The sequence below is a fragment of the Anoplopoma fimbria genome, chromosome 20, assembly GCF_027596085.1.
Source record: "Anoplopoma fimbria isolate UVic2021 breed Golden Eagle Sablefish chromosome 20, Afim_UVic_2022, whole genome shotgun sequence".
Classification (NCBI taxonomy): domain Eukaryota; kingdom Metazoa; phylum Chordata; class Actinopteri; order Perciformes; family Anoplopomatidae; genus Anoplopoma; species Anoplopoma fimbria.
In genome coordinates this window covers 26119977-26139976 of record NC_072468.1, presented here as the reverse complement: position 1 = coordinate 26139976, position 20000 = coordinate 26119977, and the positions used below count along the sequence as shown (strand labels likewise).

The following is a 20000-nucleotide window of genomic DNA, read 5'->3' as shown; positions in this document are numbered from 1 at the left end:
GTCTGGAGGCTGGAAGGAAACTTAACTTCCTTATTTGGAGGAGAAAGAAAAAGTGCAACGACAAGCATGAAAAGCGCGTGCACACAACTACAGGTATTACGGTGAGGTCAAAGCAGAAGCAGGATTTGATATTTAAAAAAGCTGTTTCAGATTGAGTCTTTTTTTATACGAGACAGTTGGCATCCATCGAGACGAGGGTTCTCTGATTCCAGGTGGGTTTTATTGTTGTTTGAGGGAGTCGAGACACATTTTATTGGCTGATGATGAACGTTAGTGGATGTTCACCTGAAAGTCATCGCGAGTTCAACCGGTTTCAGCAATTTTCTTTAGTTCCTTTGTTGATTTTTTTGGTTGTGATGTTTTTATACAAGACACAAAGTCAAGGTTCTTTCATATAAAAGTGACTGAACTTGGACTTGATTCCTTTCCATTTGAAGAATAAATATATCAAATATTAAATGAAAACATATTATTACTAGAATAGCCAAACAGTGGATTTAAAGTTGCAGTTTACATCTTCATCCGTCCAAAACTTCATCACTTCTTCATTGTATCCTATTACTCATTTGTGTGAAATTGTCATAATTACCATATATGAATTCTTGAGTTATGACCAAACGTGTGACCTCTAACCTTTGACCACCAATCTAATCAGTTCATCGTTGAGTCCAAGCGGATATTTATGCCAAATTTGAGATATCGTGTTCACAGGACAATGGGACCAACAATCTGAAAACATGAAGCCTCTGAACACGGCTGTATTAAGGCATAATTAATGTGAAAAATGTGGGAAAACAACTAAAAGAAGTTAAATACTACTCTTGGATGTCATTTCTTCTCACCATTATTAATGATTAATTAAATAAGTGTGACTTTTAATTTCTATTTAGGTTTCGGTGGAGGATAAATACTTAAAATTAGGAACAAAGTAGTTAAAGAACCCACATTTGTAATAAAGAATAAAGATGAGAAGGTGGCTAGAGTTAAATTAAGATGTTAGGTATTGAAAAAAGTAAAAAAATAATCAAATCAATGTTGGCGTTTTAACTGGAAAGCCTCCATTTGTCAGGTTTATTTTCCAGTATTGTGACTGTTAATGCATCCTTTACAATATTTAAATTCTATAGTTAAAAAGAATACAAAGGAAATATAAAACATGGGGTAATAATTACTTAATAAAATATTTTCAGTCCATCTTTGAGCAGGAGAAGTTGTCACCACACACAGTGAGATGGGAGGCCTTGTGTGTGTGGCACAGAACACATGTGTTCTCAGTGTGTGTGTGTGTAAAACACATGTGTTCACAGACACACGCACACACACACGTGCACAGAGAACACAGTAGGTTTTTATAGTTAGTGACAGCTGACGAATCCCCCCCGCCCTGACCTCCGACCTCTGGCTCTGCCTTCTGTACCCCCCAGCTAATTGACACGTCTCCTCTGATAAACTCTCACACTCTCTCTCACACACACACACACACACACACACACACACACACACACACACACACACACACACACACACACACACACACACACACGACAGAACATCCTCACATTAAACATAAGAAAAATGAAGAACGAAAATCTCATAATCTTTCACAGAAGCTACCCAAAGATCCTCACATCAAACATAAGAAAAACAGACACACTGAAGCTGCTGCTCTGCTAACATACTAATCACTACAATATTTACATATACATATTATACATATTAATATGATTATAAAATATTATAATTAGTGCAGCTTTAAGTCGCTGCTAAAGGCATCGAAATTATCGGATTCCCTTCCTCCTTTCTGTCCCAATAAAGAGCAGATTAGAGAGAGACAGACAGAGACAGAGTGAGTAAGAGACAGAGAGAGAGACAGAGAGAGAGAGACAGAGAGACAGAGAGAGAGAGAGACAGAGAGAGACAGAGACAGAGAGAGAGACAGAGAGACAGAGAGAGAGAGAGAGAGACAGAGAGAGACAGACAGAGAGAGTAGAGACAGACAGAGAGAGAGACACAGAGAGAGAGACAGACAGAGAGAGAGAGACAGACAGACAGAGAGAGAGACAGAGAGAGACAGAGAGAGAGACAGAGACAGAGAGAGAGACACAGAGAGAGAGACAGACAGAGTGAGTGAGTAAGTAAGAGAGAGAGAGAGACAGAGACAGAGAGAGAGACACAGAGAAAGACAGAAGAGAGAGAGAGAGAGAGAGAGAGAGAGAGAGAGAGAGAGAGAGAGAGAGAGAGAGAGAGAGAGAGAGAGAGAGAGAGAGGCCTACACTTCCCAGGACACCCGTGGAAAAGTATACTCTACAATTCATTGCTTCCTTCTCGCCAAATTAAAGGTCCCTTGTTAAAGAAAATGGGGGACGGGGTGAAGGGTGAGGGGATCGGAGGGGAGTTGGGGCAACAAAGGGGGGCTTTTATTACGGAGCGCTCTGTACGCTGGGAGGAGAGCCTTTAAACCATGTCGTTCTAGTTTAAAAGCATTTTTATTATTATTATATTAACCAGCTTTTCACTTTTTTTATTGCATTTTCAATATTTCTTTGTGTAAAGATGATAGAAATGTAGAATTCCCCAGTTATTTTGACATTTATTTGACATTCTGAACATTAATATCTGTAAAGATATGGTGAATAATGTCTGCACTGCTGTTCCCTCCCCTCAGGTTAACACTTTTAGCTCTTTCATCGTTGATAGCACTGTAAATGTGTTAGCACGGCTAGCTGTTAGCCACCGAGCTCAGTTTTCGCCATGTTGAGAGCTGTTAAGAGGCAATCGAAATGCTCTCGATCCAGCACCTTTAACCATTAGGCCGAAAACAAACTCAGTGATGCTAATTGATATGAAAGATGCCATGAAATGGTTCTGTAAAAGGATGTACGGAGATCTGTCTACACACGTGTTATTATAACATGACACGCAATCTTTCTGCACTAATTTATATGCCATCACTTTGAAAAAATGAATGAAATCATAAACTAAAGAGAGCAAAAACGACAGAGCAAAGAACAAAAAGTAGTGAGGAGAGGAAAGAAGAAGTGTGTGTTGGTTCCCAGTCACTCAAGATTAAAAAGGCCTCTTCTGTAAAAGCAGCAGAACATTTATTTTACTAACAGAGTGCTCGACTTAGCGTGTCCTGTTCTGTGGTTGCTTCCAGTGGATGTTCAGTAGAATGAGGTCCAACTAAACCAGTTTAAAGTGGATTAGGCAAAACCACTAGCGACCTTGATGTTAGAAGGTATTAGCGTAGCCGCTAGCCGCCAAAAAGGTTGAATCTGTGAGTCTCAACACTATAATGTCAAGAGAGCATTAGCATCACCGTTAGCTTTTATAGCGATTATGTATTATATTAACTTTACAGATGCTAATGAATCCGGTCACTGCTACTTATATAAACTCTAACATGATGTTTAAATGCTAAAGGTTAAAGCCCTGTGAGGTATTTATATTAGGTAACAATATTTGTACATAATCACATGCTATTCCTATTAATGCATGATTATCCAGTGTGTTTTCTGTCCCACAAAAATATTTCTTCCTACTGCGTTCCTTCTCCTTGGTAAGCCCTTTAACAGATAGCTTAATTTGGGTATTAACATGCTAAAAATCTGATTTTATTAGTATTAATTCTTCCCATTTATTCCTTCTTGTTGGGCTCTTTCATATCATAACAATATACTTTAATATTGTAGAGATATAAATGCAACAATCACACACTTAAAAGTATTTATCCTTAAAAATGTCAGTCCTGACTTTAACTGCTTTATCTGTTTATAGTGCAGCCAGACAAACAATAACCTGAGAGGAAAACATTACATTAAATGTGCTTTATTTTATCTTCTGCATTATGTAATAAAAAATAGGGATTAAAGTGACAAGATCTGGGTGTTAAAAAGCAGAAATGTATCAAACACGTTAGATTGAGACACAATGAATGTCTCCATAAATATCTAAAAATGATTTGGTGTCATCACCTTAATACACTCTTCCTTTATGGACGATGTGCGTTGCCTCTTTGTTATTCTGACAGTTAAACATCTCAGTCTTTTTACAGGATATTAAAACATCGCCCTCACTTTTGTTTAAAGTTATTGGGGTCCAAACCTTATATAGCTGAAGTGACCCATGAAGTGTATGAACAGAACTGGTAGCCGCCATAAACTACATTAGATTACCGGTTATATATCCCGTAACATAGCTGCCGCGGCCTTAATGTGAAAAGCAGCGGGGGGGTGAAGGCCGGCTCCTCCCCCCCGCTGGAAGCTGCACTTCCTACTCGGGCCTCCCAGAGGAAGAGCCTTTTCATTCCTGCTGGAAGGTTCCCCTCAGGAGCCGGAGTCTGAATGGACACTACCGCAAAAACACTGCCTCCTTACCACATGTTACATGACCTGAGGGGAAACACACACACACACACACACACACACACACACACACACACACACACACACACACACACATCTGGGTTTCCACCTCTGGAAGACTGTCTGGTTTGTTGATGGTTATCGTATCCAGAAGAGTTCCTGCCTCTCTCTTTCCTCCGAGACATAACTTACAGAACTTATCAACACGCCTCAGATTAATTAGATTTCTCAGATGAAACTCCCCGTTGCATCATAGCGGCTTCATAAACAGTTGATATATTTTCCCCCATAGTAGCTGCTGTTATTGCAGTTCACATGTTGACTCCTTGTCCTTGAGGTTGACTTTTCTGTGTGGTATTGAATCACTCCATCAAATCTTCAAAGATGCAAAACTTTGTCATTGTTTTTTTTTTGTTAAATGAATAAACTCTTCTGTCATGAAAAACCATCATTATTTTGTAAAAAAAGCAATTGGTGCATTAAGATTACTATTATAATATCTTTCAATATGCTGTGCAATATAACTTTTTACTACTTCTAATTATCATTGACATTCTCTCTCTCAATATAATGCACAGTATTACTTTTCTAATTTAGTTTCAATCAGGAACTGGTTTTAGTATCACTTCTTATACACTTTATATCTTTTATTGTTGTAAATCACTTTTTCTATTTTAGTCTATTAGTCTATTTATTTACCTTACTATTGTATCTATTCTATTTTTCACTTTTGTCAGTATTACTTTTTTTTTACAAGTAAGATAAAATAAGATGAGATTGAACTTTATTAACCTTGAAGGAAGTTTTTGTGCCAGTTTCATTTAAGATTACAACATAAGAAAGACTAAAATCTATTGAATAAAAATGTAAACATATATGAATAATAGAATAACAATTAAGTGTAAAATAAATAATACTGACACCATTGCATGATAGAAAATAATTGTATTAAGAGTAAGGTAAATACATAAAGTAAAAAAATTCAGCTAAACTAGAAAAAGGAAAATACAACAACAAAGGTTAAAATACAAGAGTAAAAATACAAAGTGTACAAGAAGTGATAATAACACCATCGTTTAATGTAAACTAATATAGAAAAGTAATATTCAAAATGATATTGAGAGGGATATTTTCAATAATTAATAATTATATTAACAACTTATAATTATAACTCTATTGTTCATATATGTTTATATTTATAGTCTACAGTTTTTTTGTTATTCTTTCATTGTAATCTTTGATCAAAATCTGGCACAATCAATTCTTTCGGGATGAATAAAGTTCTATCTTATCTTATCTTATCTTATCTTATCTCATCTCCAGACTCCTGCTGACGTTCTCCAGCATGTTGTCATGACTGAGTCATCCCAACACTCTGTCAGGACTTAGCGGCTGTTGTTCGGCTCTAAACCCCTGAACTTTCCGTCTCATGGAGCCACGGGTCCGTAAGCGTCGCTCCACTCTGGTACCCGACCAGGCAACAATGTTTGGACCCGTTGTCCTCATCTCCATCTATAATCAACAGCAGCATTAGCCTCCGGACAGGAATAGCCGATCAGATAAAGCCGCCGCGGAGACATTAGCGGAACATTACACACACACACACACACACACGCACACACACACATTAAAACAGCATCTCGTCATCGCTCCGTCAACACAGCCGAGGCCAACAAATAGCTCCGGAGATGGTGTGATAGCCACGCGGCGGGGATTTCAGCTGGCATGGAGGATCTTTGTGGTTACAGTACCAGAGCAAATGTCGCTACCTAAAAATGCTGTTGACAAGTTATGAGCCCGGAGATCAAAACCAGTGCGGAGGTCAGAGTGATGGTGGGATGACCTTCCATTGAGGCGGCCATCTTTCTTCTGTTGAGGTCAATGAGGTCAGGTTTTAACAACCTGAGGGGGTTTGACATTCTACAGTAACACACAATGTATACACAGTGGCATTTTTAAAGGCTGATTCTGACTATTTTCTTCCTTTCAAATCTGTAAATTTGATTGTTCAGACATAAATTTGTTTAGATAAAATAAAGGGATTCAGCGTTTCTTCACTAAAACTAACTCTGTAGGTTTTGAAAAGTTTTAAGACAGGACAACATCGTATAGGAGGATAAAGTTTGTAGAAAATGTAGTTTAAAAAAAACATTGATTGGAAAACCAACTGTAGAGAAAATAGGAAGAAAAGCAAAGCTGCTGTTTTGAGGACTGATTTTTCTGTTAAGTCTTTGTCAGGGACACATCAGGACCAATTTGTGTATCACATTATAAAAGATATGTGGTACACTGGGTCCAAGAACAGCTCGGTGAGGGGTTCGAGTGATCCGATCAAATGCATCTTGGTGATCGTTTACACTTGTATTTAGCTAGTGATTGGATCGCCCAAGATGCATTAAAAAACCCCATAAAAAAACAACGTATTCCTCAAACAACGGTTCTCATGATATCCTACGAAAAGTTTGTCCAGTACCACGTGTTAATTTCCACTTGTTACATGCATTCAGTCTTTTCAAAATAAACTTCTGTCTTCACAGGCAACAAAACCACTTAGTTAGGTTTAGGAAAAGATTGTTGTTTGGGTTGAAATAACCCTGAATGTGCTGTTGCTGAAGTCCAAAGTTATGTGACAAAAACATCATCCCTGACTTCTTGTTTCACACGTAAACAAACAGTGGTCTCCCGGCTGAAAGATCGATGTTTGTTGGATCCATCCACCTCGGTCTTTATACTTCCTTGTTCATTATTACGTGGATAACATACAAAATCATTTTGTGAGTTATCTACGAATGCTGGATGAGACCATGGTGAACAGAGTCATACTGATGTACAGTTTGATGTATAAAGAACATTTAATGAACAGTAGGACATGGACAAATTGCACTTTAAGTACAGTTTTGATTCTGGGACCTTACAGTCAATTATGACTTGGATTCATGGCGGTTCTCAAACATTTGGATGTGTAGAGCTCACACACACATACACACACATACACATGACAAGTTGGAGTAAGTGAAAGCAAGCAGTTTTTATTTTGAGAACACTCTTGTGGAACACGCGCTTTCAAAAACTGCAATTTAGTGAACACACCACACCAATTAAAATGCCAACCCCCTGATGAGGCAAAAATACAAACTCTTGTGGCGCTCAAACGTGCAACTAAATCTAAAAACATAGAACCGGAGGATTTCATCCCCCCTCATTACCAGAACCAACCCCCGTGATGGATTGCGAGACGAGACGTTTTTCCTGTTCGTCCTGATCCACAATGCTGACTTCTAAAAACATCAGACACAACGCCAAATCCTGAATATGATCAGATTTGAAGTTATGGGAGTGTGAGTTTATATCAATAACTGGCTTATATCAATAACCAGGGATGATGGAGGTGAAATGTGATCTATAGTTGATCTTGAAATATTCTAAATGAAATAATAAGGAGAGTAAAAAGGATATCAGTGATTGATCATCCCAACAAGCTTTGGCCAGTGAGCCTTCATTTGGATTAGGAGAGAGAGAAGAAAGAGAAATGTGACGTTGGACAGGTGGTTTTATATAAGAAGTGGACTGAGTGGTTGTGACATCACCCGTTATTTGTGGACTAAAGTTTTAAAGACCTGGACGTGGCCATATTGGCTTTTTTGCAACCAATGAACAGGAAGTGACCATATTTGGACTGAGGAGGAGTGACGTAGAGACGCCGTATACGTCTCTGGTGTCGATCAGTGTGTAGCCCCGCCCTAAAGCATCCCCTGCTTTATGGTCTGTTTGACTCTAAATGGAGCATCATTTACTAAATGAACATCATGCTGTATTGAAGAAGACTTGAAACTAGAGATTGAGACCATAAACTCATGTTTACAATGTTTACTGAGGGAATAAATCAAGAGAGAAGTAGAGTCATTTTCTCATAGACTTCTATGCAACCAGAGGAGTCGCCCCCTGGTGGACAGGAGAGAGAATGCAAAATAAAGACACTACAGCATTGGCTTCAGTCACCTCCTGGTCCAAACACACAAACACAAACTTGATCTTAAAAACAGCACATGGACTTATAAACACAGTAATTTTATACTCAAATATGATGCCATGACATATTATTATTATTCGGCTTGCTGAATTCTTCCTTTCTTGTCTCACAGAGTGTTATTTTCTAAGAACCATTAGGTAATTTCAACACAAGGATATACAATGACTTCATCATGTGCACTTGAAACAAGATATGTTAACACAGACACACAGCAGAGCAATGCCAGTATCTTCTGCAATGACCACACCTAGTTTTACACACTATAAACACCATTAAACATTTAAACACACACACACACACACACACAACACACACAACACACACACACACACACACACACACACACACACACACACACACACACACACACACACACACACACTTCCTGTCCAGCATACACAACACACACATACAGCATTCAAGCTGAATTTCACAAGCAACATATTTTACTTTCCATCTGCGAGGACGCTTAGCTCCAGAAACTCTGTGTGTGTGTGTGTGTGTGTGTGTGTGTGTGTGTGTGTGTGTGTGTGATTGACAAACAAGGGTTTATTTTCTGTCTGCGTTTTAATTCATGGAGGGTGAGCTGGGAATAGAGAGACCTCTATCTGTCACACACATCAACCTGCACAAACACACACACACACACACACACACACACACACACACACACACACACACACACACACACACACACACACACACACACACACACACACACACACACACACACACACACACACATCAACACGCACAGCCAGAAACAGAGATACATGGGTCAGAAATTCTGGCCAAGGCCCGGGAGAATCCTGTTCAGGATGAGGAAACCTGCCTGCTGTGTGTGTTTGTGTGTGTGTGTGTGTGTGTGTGTGTGTGTGTGTGTGTGTGTGTGTGTGTGAGAATAGCAGCCGCAGTATGTGACAGTAAACCGATAGCTCTGTTCGCTGTGTTTCTGTAATCTGACAGACAGACTGACAGGACGGTGTAATCGTACCGTGTTGGTACAAGTCTCCTCCGGCTCTCTGAACACCGACTCTCACTCTCTGAATCAATCTATCTATCTATCTATCTATCTATCTATCTATCTATCTATCTATCTATCTATCTATCTATCTATCTATCTATCTATCTATCTATCTATCTATCTATCTATCTATCTATCTATCTATCTATCTATCTATCTATCTATCTATCCACATCAAAAGCAGAAGGATGTGACTGCACATGTTTGAGGAAGAGTAAAGGAGATAAAACTAATGGATATGAACTTCCTGGAGGTTGACATCACCTCTGGGCAGAATCTTATATTTAGCTGATTTATTATCTTATAATTTGCGTGCCAAAATATTCGATGTGGTTTCCTTTAAGAGTTGATTCTTATCAGGTAAAAGATCAGATACAAATAACCCTTTTCAACTACATATTATTGTTTTTTCATAAGAATTGAGGAAGTCTGGATTAATATTCCCAATAACGTAATTTATCTGGACAAAATACTTTTTAATGGTCCTGGGGCATATTTTGCAAATTATGACACAAACTTCAAGGCTCTCATGTATATACTTGTTGTCACAATTATCGACACAGGACAAGGGGTGAATATTCATAGTTATGTTTAATAACGTTAGAAACAAACTAGGACTGCAGCTTTTCTATATATAGATCATTAAAACAATTCATTTTTTGGTCTTAACAAAAAAACTCCCAGTTTTCCAGATCCCAAGGTGACGTCTTCACAGTTTGTTTGGGCCGACCAGAAGTCCAACATCCAAATATATTTAATTTACAATGTGGAACAAAGGAAAGCATCAAGGTGGAACCAGATCATGTTTGGTACTATCAAATTATCTTTTCTGTTGATAAATCAATGAATTGACTCATTGTGTCATCAATAGAAGCAAACTCCTTTTGTTCATGTCAAGAAATAAATATCCTTAAAACACTTTGGGACAGAAGTTCTTGCAATTTCAATTTCATCCATTAAGACATCAGTTCTGTTGTGTCCATGTTTTGGTTTCATCATAAGAAAGAATTCACTCCTTTTCCACCAGTGTTACAGTCGCACAAACAGGAATGCACTCTAAGTTATTGATTTAGTTTTAGGGCTTTGTACCAGGCATGTCTGGGTTAACTGACGAGAGAGAGGCAATTCATGAAATCACTACAGACCGACTGACAAACGATCTAACCTTGTTTATGGAAGAACTTCAAACCTAATAATACCTCTCTTTATTTCTTTATCTACCTTTTTTTTTAGATGGTTATAGATTTAATCAGCTTTATTTAGAATCACCACCTGATGGATAAAGCTAAAGCTCGTGCTAATACTCAAAGTGCATTGCTAATGGGTGAAAGCTAATAGCTAATGGATAAATGCTAGCATGTGCACAGTGCAATAGTGACAGTTTGATGCTAGTATGCATGAGGTGCAGTTGAATATAAAAGAGGACGTGGCTAATTGCTGTTAGCATAAAGCTGTGGAGGGTCAATGGGACCATTGAACCCAGACTGACCCTGGATCTGATGGGTTCTCTGAGGAAGACGGAGGGAAGAGAGCGAGATTAAAGTAAGGTTAGAGTTCATATACAGTTCTGATCTTATGTACTTGTGTTGCTGGTTTGTGTGTAATGAATGTGTGTGTGTGTGTGTGTGTGTGTGTGTGTGTGTGTGTGTGTGTGTGTGTGTGTGTGTGTGTGTGTGTGTGTGTGTGATGTCTGTGATCCCAGGTGGGCTGTAGAGGAGGAGCAGAACAACAAAAAGGGATGCAGCGCCAGGAAAGAGAAGGAAAAGGAAGACACTCTCCCTTTCATCTCCCTTTCATCCCTCCTTTTAAAGCCGAGGAGAGAGAGAGAGAGAGAGAGAGAGAGAGAGAGAGAGAGAGAGAGAGCTCCACTCATCTCTCTCTCTCAGACACCTTTTGATGCCTTTTAAGTCGACCAAATGTGCTTTCCGGCTGCCATGCGCTCTGACATAAAGCCCTGTGTGTGTGTGTGTGTGTGTGTGTGTGTGTGTGTGTGTGTGTGTGTGTGTGTGTGTGTGTGTGTGTGTGTGTTTGGCATGGCGCCTAATTACTTTAAAGTCACAGACAGGTAGGCGGAAGGTGTATGCGTGTGTGTGTGTGTCTTTGTCTGAAAAAAATCAGAGCTTTGATTTGTTCCCCACCACCTTGTTCCCTGGTTTTATGGGAGCTGTGAGCTGGTGGGAGCTTTTCTGTTTTGGCATTTTGCCACCATTAAACAGAAATACTTTATGTTTCCGACAGGATTACACCCACAACAGGGCAACACTGACGCATTGGCGTGACGGGGTAGAGCGCCATTGATAACATATTCTAACCAGTAACCGGTTTACGCAAGCTGATACGCAAGCTGACCAGCTGATTGGGCAATGTGATCCGTTTGAACGTGTATAAATAGCAGTTAATGAACAGTCTGATACGGACGCAGTTAAAAAGGATTGATTAATGTTTAAAAAATATTAATAATATATGGTTTGGGTGAAAGGAGAATTTCACTATGTAAACAACCACATTAATATTTGCATAATCTTTTACACGTTATCGCTGTTTCTTGATTTCTTTCTGTGTCTTTCTGTCTGATGATGAGGAGGAGGAGGAGGAGGAGGAGGAGGAGTGGTGAGACAGGACAAGTCTGGACTTGACGTTAACCCTCCCCTCATCACCAAATCCCTCCCTTCCTCCCCTCGTTTTAAAAATGCAAACCACAGACTTGCTCTGGAGGTTTCCATGACAAACAATACTAATTAGGGATCATTTTCCTTTCCTTTCTTTTCAATCATGTCTGTGGGGAGGAAATGTTGTTGGTGAATAAAGACAAACTGATATTAACAGTGTTTTTGTATTAAACTTAATGCTGCTACAAATGCAACATGTGCAGAATCTGCCTCATAAAACTGAATGTTTCACAGATGGATGAAGCATCAATACAGAAACATTCTGCATTTTCAAAACAGTTCACTTTAGGTTATGCAGATTTTAATTGTAATAACAGGTGGCACTTGTTTCTGATCTGTTTGTTTTTCCAACGATTGATTCATCCCCCGTTTGGATCAGATTTTCCAGTTCGCTGTCATCATGTTTTATCCGGAACATTTTAAACAGAACAATAGCTGGTTCAGTTTAAGCATAAATGATGAACACGTGTGATCATTGAAACATGCAGAATCGCATTATTGTTATATTGATATCACTCAGAGTCTGGATGTGGATGTTTATCTGTCTCTATGTGACGTTAAACAGGAGGAAGGTGAGTTTACTGCACTAAAAACAAAGCTAAGATTGAGAGATTTTGGTGGCAGCAGAGGGTGGAAGGAGTGAAAAGCCCTAAAAACAGGTGTCATTAATTATTTGCATTTATCAAGGCCAAAAACTAAACGTTTCCTGGTTGCAGCTTTCCAAATGTGAGGAGGTTTATTTGGTTTCCTTTCACTGTCCACAAAATCCTTTTTTTTAATAATGTAGCTAAAAAGGGAACAAATATTTGAAGACATCATTCAGATCTGTGATCTTTTAACTTGCACTGGCTGACAATTTATATTAAAATGCATCACAATCAATTGAATAAAACTAATAAAAAAATAAATGAATAAGTAGTTTGATGTGTTTTAATCAGATTTGTCTACAAGCGTCAACTTCCTGTTACAGAAGCTTGTTATAGGCTTGATAATCCTGTGTGTGTGTGTGTGTGTGTGTGTGTGTGTGTGTGTGTGTGTGTGTGTGTGTGTGTGTGTGTATGTGTGTGCAGGAAAGTGGGTGTATTAATGTATATGTGTGTGTGTGTGTGTAATGATCCCCGTGTCGCCCTCTCTGTGTCTCCCTCACCTCCCTTTCTCATTAGTGGCGACGCCTGAGTGGATTAACCACAAGTGAATACACACACACACACACACACACACACACACACACACACACACACACACACACACACACACACACACACACACACACACACACACACACACACACACACACACACATAACACACACACATACACACACTAGTAGAAAAAGTAGAGCCCATCAAAGCGACTCTATCTGCCCCGGTTTAGGAAAGACAAACTGTCATAAAACACGGATTTGTCCTCAATGCAAACCAGAAGCCCCTTTCTGGCAGGAGGCTGTGTGTGAGTGTGTGTGTGTGTGTGTGTGTGTGTGTGTGTGTGTGTGTGTGTGTGTGTGTGTGTGTGTGTGTGTGTGTGTGAGAGAGAGACAAGAGCTAGGCAACACATGTGTGTGATGTCAGATAGAAAGTAAATGGGATAACAAAAGAGAAACATGATTGAAAGATAACGACATGTCAGCCTACTTGATAAGTTTGATAAGTAAAATAAATAGAATCAGACGGTTCTACTAAACGACCTGATAACTCAGTGAGCGGGAGAGTGAGAACGGGAGACAGCAGACAACAGCAGGCCAGCGACGCCGGACAAACGACCAGCTCACTCCTCCCACAACGCCGGAAAAAGGTCGTCTTTAGAAATAACACTGTGATAATAAAATGATGTTCTTCACTGTGATTATGGCTACGAAAAGGTCCTAGAGAGCATTACGACGTACATCATGTATAGGAAGGAAAAAGTGAAACCCTAAACTTATTGTTATTATAGGATTAATGTACGTGTTTAAAAGAAAATGCAAACTAATGTACCCTTTGCTTAGCTCCGCCCATGTAACGCAGATTGGCCAATCAAAGCGTAGCATCCGCCAGCTCAAAACAGGGTTGGATATGGTTGTGTAATAGTGAAACTCCTTATCCATAAGGAGATGTAGGTTTCTAAAACATTACGTTTCTACGTGAAAAAACCGGTGGCGCTAACATTAGCAGTGAACGTTAGCGCTAGCGTGAGGACTTCTATGCTACATTAGCTACTGACGGTATACAGAATGTATAGAATATAATAGAGGAACAGTGTTCTCCAGGTGATGTGCTGGTTCACTTTTACACTGTGATCTGTAGCTTTAGCTTCTATCTCCAATATCTTGGCTGAAAAGCAGGGGGGGCTTAGAAAAGGTGATTTCCAAGTAAACTTCCATCTTTCCTTTGCTTATCTGGTGGCAATAAAGTGGGAGCAAGCAAAACAAGGTAGCCAATATGTCTTTTACTCTAGCCACATCCTTCATCTCCTCCTTGGGGTAATCTATGTAATCTGTCCAGGGTTTTATGGGTATCCTCCCAGTTGGGCTCGCCCAGCATTCCTCAACAGGAAAGTACCCAGAGGGCATCTTGACCAGACGCCCAAACCACATCAACTTCCAGTGCAAAAAGAGAAGTGGATATACAATGAGATCCTGCCAGATGTCTGAGCTCCTTTAAGGTTTCAGAGTCCGGACTATATGAGGGGTGGAACGTAGACGGACTGGTAAATGAGCAGCAACATAAAGGGGGCAACTGGTTTCGGCCGTCGGACCATGCTCTCAGACTGGGAGATGCTGATTCTCATCTTAAGTGCTTAAGTATCCTAACACTTCAAAGTGCCCCGGTGTGAACTGGATGTCGAAGTCTGATGACGAGATAACAACATCATCTGCAAAGAGCAGAAATGCAATCCCGCAGTTTGTTTATACTCGAAAGCTCCGAGCATGGACGAAGGCAAAACGCCAAACCAACCTCCACAATGCCGAGTAGGGATTCAAAATTACCTGTAAAATCATATTTCATATTCATGGACTACTAACTGCACTGTTTTTATACAAACCCTGTAAAGAAACAAGTCAAGTATTGAATGAATGATTAAGAAAAGAAGGTTGAATATCCTGTAAAAAAATATATTTTCGCTGCCAAATATTTACTCAAATGTAGATTTTTAAGACCTCCTGTTTCTAAAGCTTTTAAAAGCAAATTGACCTTCTTTGTAAAAATTACAGAGGTGCAGACAAAGCACCGAAAACACTTGCTGAGACTACTTGCACAACACGCCAGCCGTGATTACGTGATTTTCTGGTTTACGCACCTCCCGTTGGCTTCACTACGGCGAGTATAAACTAAGCTTAATACTTACAAGGACACACTCAATATTGAATATACAGATACTTAGCAAAAATACTGCAAACCGGTCGGTTTATAACATTGACTCTAGCATGCCATATTCCTGCAGTACTTCCCATAAGTTACCAAAAAGCACACAGTTATAAGTCCTATCTTTGGGAACAAAACACATGTAGACTGGATGGACAAACTCTCATGATGCATCCAGTGTTTTAGGGTTAAAAGCACTGTTTCATGATCAGGATTATGTCATAATTGGTAGGGAAAGGAGCTGGAAGCAAAGGTCAAAGAGGGCTCATCTTGGTATTTGATGTCCTCCTTTTAAACTCTTTAAGACTCACAACCTTCCTGACAGTCCATCACCACTGTTCCCCAATATATTTAGAGTTTGTACATGTCTGTCGCCACAGACATGAACCCGTTCTGGATGATGTTAGTGGTTGGTCCCATTTGTTGAGTGAGACTTATAGCAAAAGTCACATCAACCAAAAACAGAGAAAGATAGAAGGGTGGAATAAACAACAAACAAAGCTAGATATTAAACACTGAATACCCAGGCTGCATCTGTGTTAATCGTCTGTTTTGAAACCGACTAGAATCCGAACCACGCCGATTCTGCAGACGGCGAGCCAACAAGCAGTCAAAGTGGGATATGTACAAATAACAGATGAGGGAGAGCACTACGCCGTGAGGAAGAGCAGGATTAGAAAAAGTGCGACAGACAGTGAACAGATATTGGTGTCAGGGCTCTGGTCAGCATTTAGTGACAAGCTGGGAGCAAGGCTGCGGATGTTCTGCTGCAGTTGATGTGTTTCGACACCGGGTCGGTTGAAAAAGTGACAAGGTGAAGCAGAACCACAGGTGAGTTATGGAGCTGGAGAATAATCAGCTCCAAGTGAAGACACAAAGAAGAGAAGAGGTCAAAGATGAGGCTCCTACCTTTCTTCACTTTCTTAGACGGCTGTTTCTTCTTGATGAACTTGGTCGCCTCCTGTTGAAGTTCCAGCTCGTCTCCGTCACCAGTCACCTCTGCAATGGTCTCAACACCTCCTAAGAGACAGGAAGAGGGAATTAGTTAGACAAATTGTATATAAGGAACATTTGAAGAACTACCTCTATATTCTGGCTGATGCTTCACATATTTACATTCAGAGCTGCTTTGTGTGACAACAGCCTTCACTTTAGGAGGGAGAGTTTAATTGACTGGCTTTGGACCATCTAGACAGAGGCCAACGTTTTCATTGCCCACCCAAGTTTTGAATTTTCACCTAGTATCGGTAGTAGTTTTGCGTGTACTTTTGAGGATGAATATACTTTTGAATCTACAAAGATCTTATAAACGCATTGAAACACAAACGTGTGAGAACTCGCCCACCAGTATGCAGATATCTAATGGAGCATTAATGGACTCACGTGCATGTCTGCCACCCTTTTTCAAGTCCTGCATGTCTTACATATACCTGAATGCTTATTCTTGTGTTTAGGATGGGCACTCCCTCCTGCACAGTCAGTTAAAACTCTTCAGTGACAGTCAGTCAGTGATTTAAGTCTATTTAGTGAAGTAAGATAAGATCATTCTTTATTTGGCCGACAGTGGAGCAAATTTGCAGGATTAAAACAAGAGAAATTAGAATAATAACAAGATAAAAACAAGTATAACAAATAGTAATCACACAGTAAAGGGATTATAAATAAGAGAAAAACAACAAAAACTAAAATATGATATAATTGGACTGAATGGTTATTGCAGCTGCCAGTTTGTCACAGTTTTTTTTTCTAAATTGAATTTGTTCCAATGTTTAAAACAAAATAGTTGGAGGTAAATAATGTTTTGAAAAGCTTGAAAAACAGGCAGTAAAATGTTTTGTTTATGATTAATATAAATGTATTTGTATGATTTTATTTTGTTTTGTTTTATTTGTTTTCAGTCCAGTCAATGGGTTAAATGTGGGAGCAATTTGTTTGAGTGTAAACAAAACCAATCAGTAACTCTTTATGAATCAGTTGTCAAATGCACCTTATTCTACTTTCAGACATATTTCTGGTTAAAGAATACTTTAGGATTATCTTGAGAGAATTTGTTCAAATCTGGCACAAACATCCACCAGAACGATGCAAGATTAAAAAAAAAGAATTAGAATTAATATGCCAAATATCAATTTCACCCAATTTTCCAACAGGTTAAAAGGATGAAGTGATGACATTTTGTAATGGATGTAAACTTTACTGGTTGGCGGAGACAAATATAACCGTAAGACAGTTATTCTAGTTTTGATTTTTGCTTGCTGCCACATTCATCAAATTGATTATACTTCATTTCCATAATTTACATGTCAATAACACTTGTTGTATGATGTTTTACATGTTGTAGTCTCACTGTCGAAGACAACTTTCTACTATGATGGACATAACATGAGGCACAGAGTTCTGTTCTTCTATGTTAACTCGACATCGGGACAATTTCATCCTGAAAAAAGTACAATTCATGCACATACATGAGTAACTTCTCATTCTGTTTGCACTCTGCATGCATTCACCCCAACATATATGTATTGATTATACAAGATTTTCATCAATATGTAAATTCAACTGTGAGAGAATGTGTGAAAGTAAAACAGCAATATATTGTGTGTATATATATAAGTGTAGAGGAGAAGCAATGCAGCATGGAATGATTGTGTTCAACATGTGGTTTGCAAGTGTGTGTGTGTGTGTGTGTGTGTGTGTGTGTGTGTGTGTGTGTGTGTGTGTGTGTGTGTGTGTGTGTGTGTGTGTGTGTGTGTGTGTGTGTGTGTGTGTGTGTGTGTGACGAAATCCCAGCCCGAATCCCCGGATCAGTCTGGATTTAGGGAGCTCCTGAGGCCGATGAATTGGACGCCTTGTCTCTCCTCCGTCCCCTCCTCTATGTCTCCTCCTCATCCCCCCTTCCTCATTCCTCTCCTCCCCTCTCCGTCTCCTCTTCCTCTTTATTCTCCTCCTCCCCGTCTGTGTCTGCTCCTCCTCCCCCCTCTCCTCCTTCCCCATCTGTCTGTCCTCTTCTTACCCCTCCTTCCGCTGTCTCCTCCTCCTCCACTTCTTCTATCCATCTCTCTTTCCTTCCCTCCTCCATTCATCCCTCCCTTTCTCCTAATGTCCTCTCCTCCCCGAGGATTTTGTCCAGTTTCACGGTACTTTCACTCATCATGCACTGCCAACGTCCCGCCTTTGAGTTGTGTATGTGTCCGTGCACGGGACACAGTGTGTGTGTGTGTGTGTGTGTGTGTGTGTGTGTGTGTGTGTCTGCCATCATGTCTACCTTAAGGTGTCTGAGAATGTGTGTGTGTCTCCATCTCCCCCACTGCGTCTACGTCTGTGTGTGTGAGTGTGTGTGCAGATTACCCTAAGCCCTCTCTAATATTTATCCTGGCCTTTTCTAAAGCCAATCTTGTTCTCTTTGGTGAGAGCACAGCCTGTGGCTTCTCACACTCACACACACACACACACACACACACACACACACACACACACACACACACACACACACACACACACACACACATGCTCACTCACAGTTGTTTGAAATGGGATATGCCTCGCTCTTAATTGGGCAGGTGTTTTTCTAAGGCGAGTCGTTTTTTTTTCGCTGTCTTACAATTTCAGGGGGAATGTGTGGATCTGTGTGTGTGTGTGTGTGTGTGTGTGTGTGTGTGTGTGTGTGTGTGTGTGTGTGTGTGTGTGTGTGTGTGTGTGTGTGTGTGTGTGTGTGTGAGTGTGTGTGAGTGTTTTAACCTCAGTCTTACATCAACATCAGGTAAGGAAATAGCCCACCTCTGGAGCAACTTACTCTGAAACAAAATCACATCACACACAGGCCGTCTCTTAGCGCTGACCTCTCACACATTCCTCCCTCTCCGACTCTCTCTCTCTCTCTCTCTCTCTCTCTCTCTCTCTCTCTCTCTCTCTCTCTCTGTAAATAGAAGGTGTAGAACCTCCCGGTCAGAGTTGTGGTGTGTATCCGTGTTTCTCTCTAAGTCGTGGTCGGTTCGGGTCTATATTTGTCGCTCTGGTTGGGTTATCAGTTTTAGACAACCTTGAGGTTGGGCTTAATACTACATATCGTGCTTAAAATAAAACACTTCAACTCCCAATAAAAGCAGCAGAAAGGAAGATGATAATGTGATTATATGTAGTACTTGTAACAGAACTGGTAGTCACAGTTGATATATATAAAGTAGATCTAAATGCAGTTGTTTGAGCAATGTTGTATGACTAATTTCCAATGCATGGTTTGGCTCAACTTGACTCTGCTCAACTCACTTTTGGAACTGGATCCTTTTATTGCCAACCGAAAAGAGGAATGTCTGCACTTTTGCCCACTGATCCAATGTATTCTCATACATTGGATCTCTCTGATCAATCAGTGGTCTGCAGTGTTTTAACTCCAGCTTCTAGTCTCGGCTCAGTTCCCTTGGAACCTCATAACAAAAAAGGTACCAGGCACTATCAATAACTGTGGCTGAGGGAAAACAAAAGAAAGAAGGTTCTACAAACTTTCATCCCAAGGGGACCTGAAAAACACTTCTTATTTCCCACGTATTGAGTTACTCCTTAAGCTGTCCCAAA

The 20000-nt window shown here is 39.9% G+C and overlaps 1 protein-coding gene across 2 annotated transcripts in view; it reads right to left on the bottom strand.

Annotated features, from left to right (window-relative positions):
* bbs9 (Bardet-Biedl syndrome 9) overlaps positions 1-20000 on the bottom strand; it is a 168496-nt gene that overhangs the window by 41904 nt on the left and 106592 nt on the right. The window contains exons 21-22 of one of the 2 annotated variants that reach the window (XM_054621258.1): positions 16338-16448; positions 10842-10926 (exon numbers count right to left, since the gene is read on the bottom strand). In XM_054621258.1, the coding sequence (XP_054477233.1) occupies positions 10880-10926; positions 16338-16448 (158 nt within the window). In that variant the 3' untranslated portion in view covers positions 10842-10879. Of the gene's footprint in view, positions 1-10841; positions 10927-16337; positions 16449-20000 lie in introns of those variants that run through there. The other variant, XM_054621257.1, reaches the window with a different exon arrangement.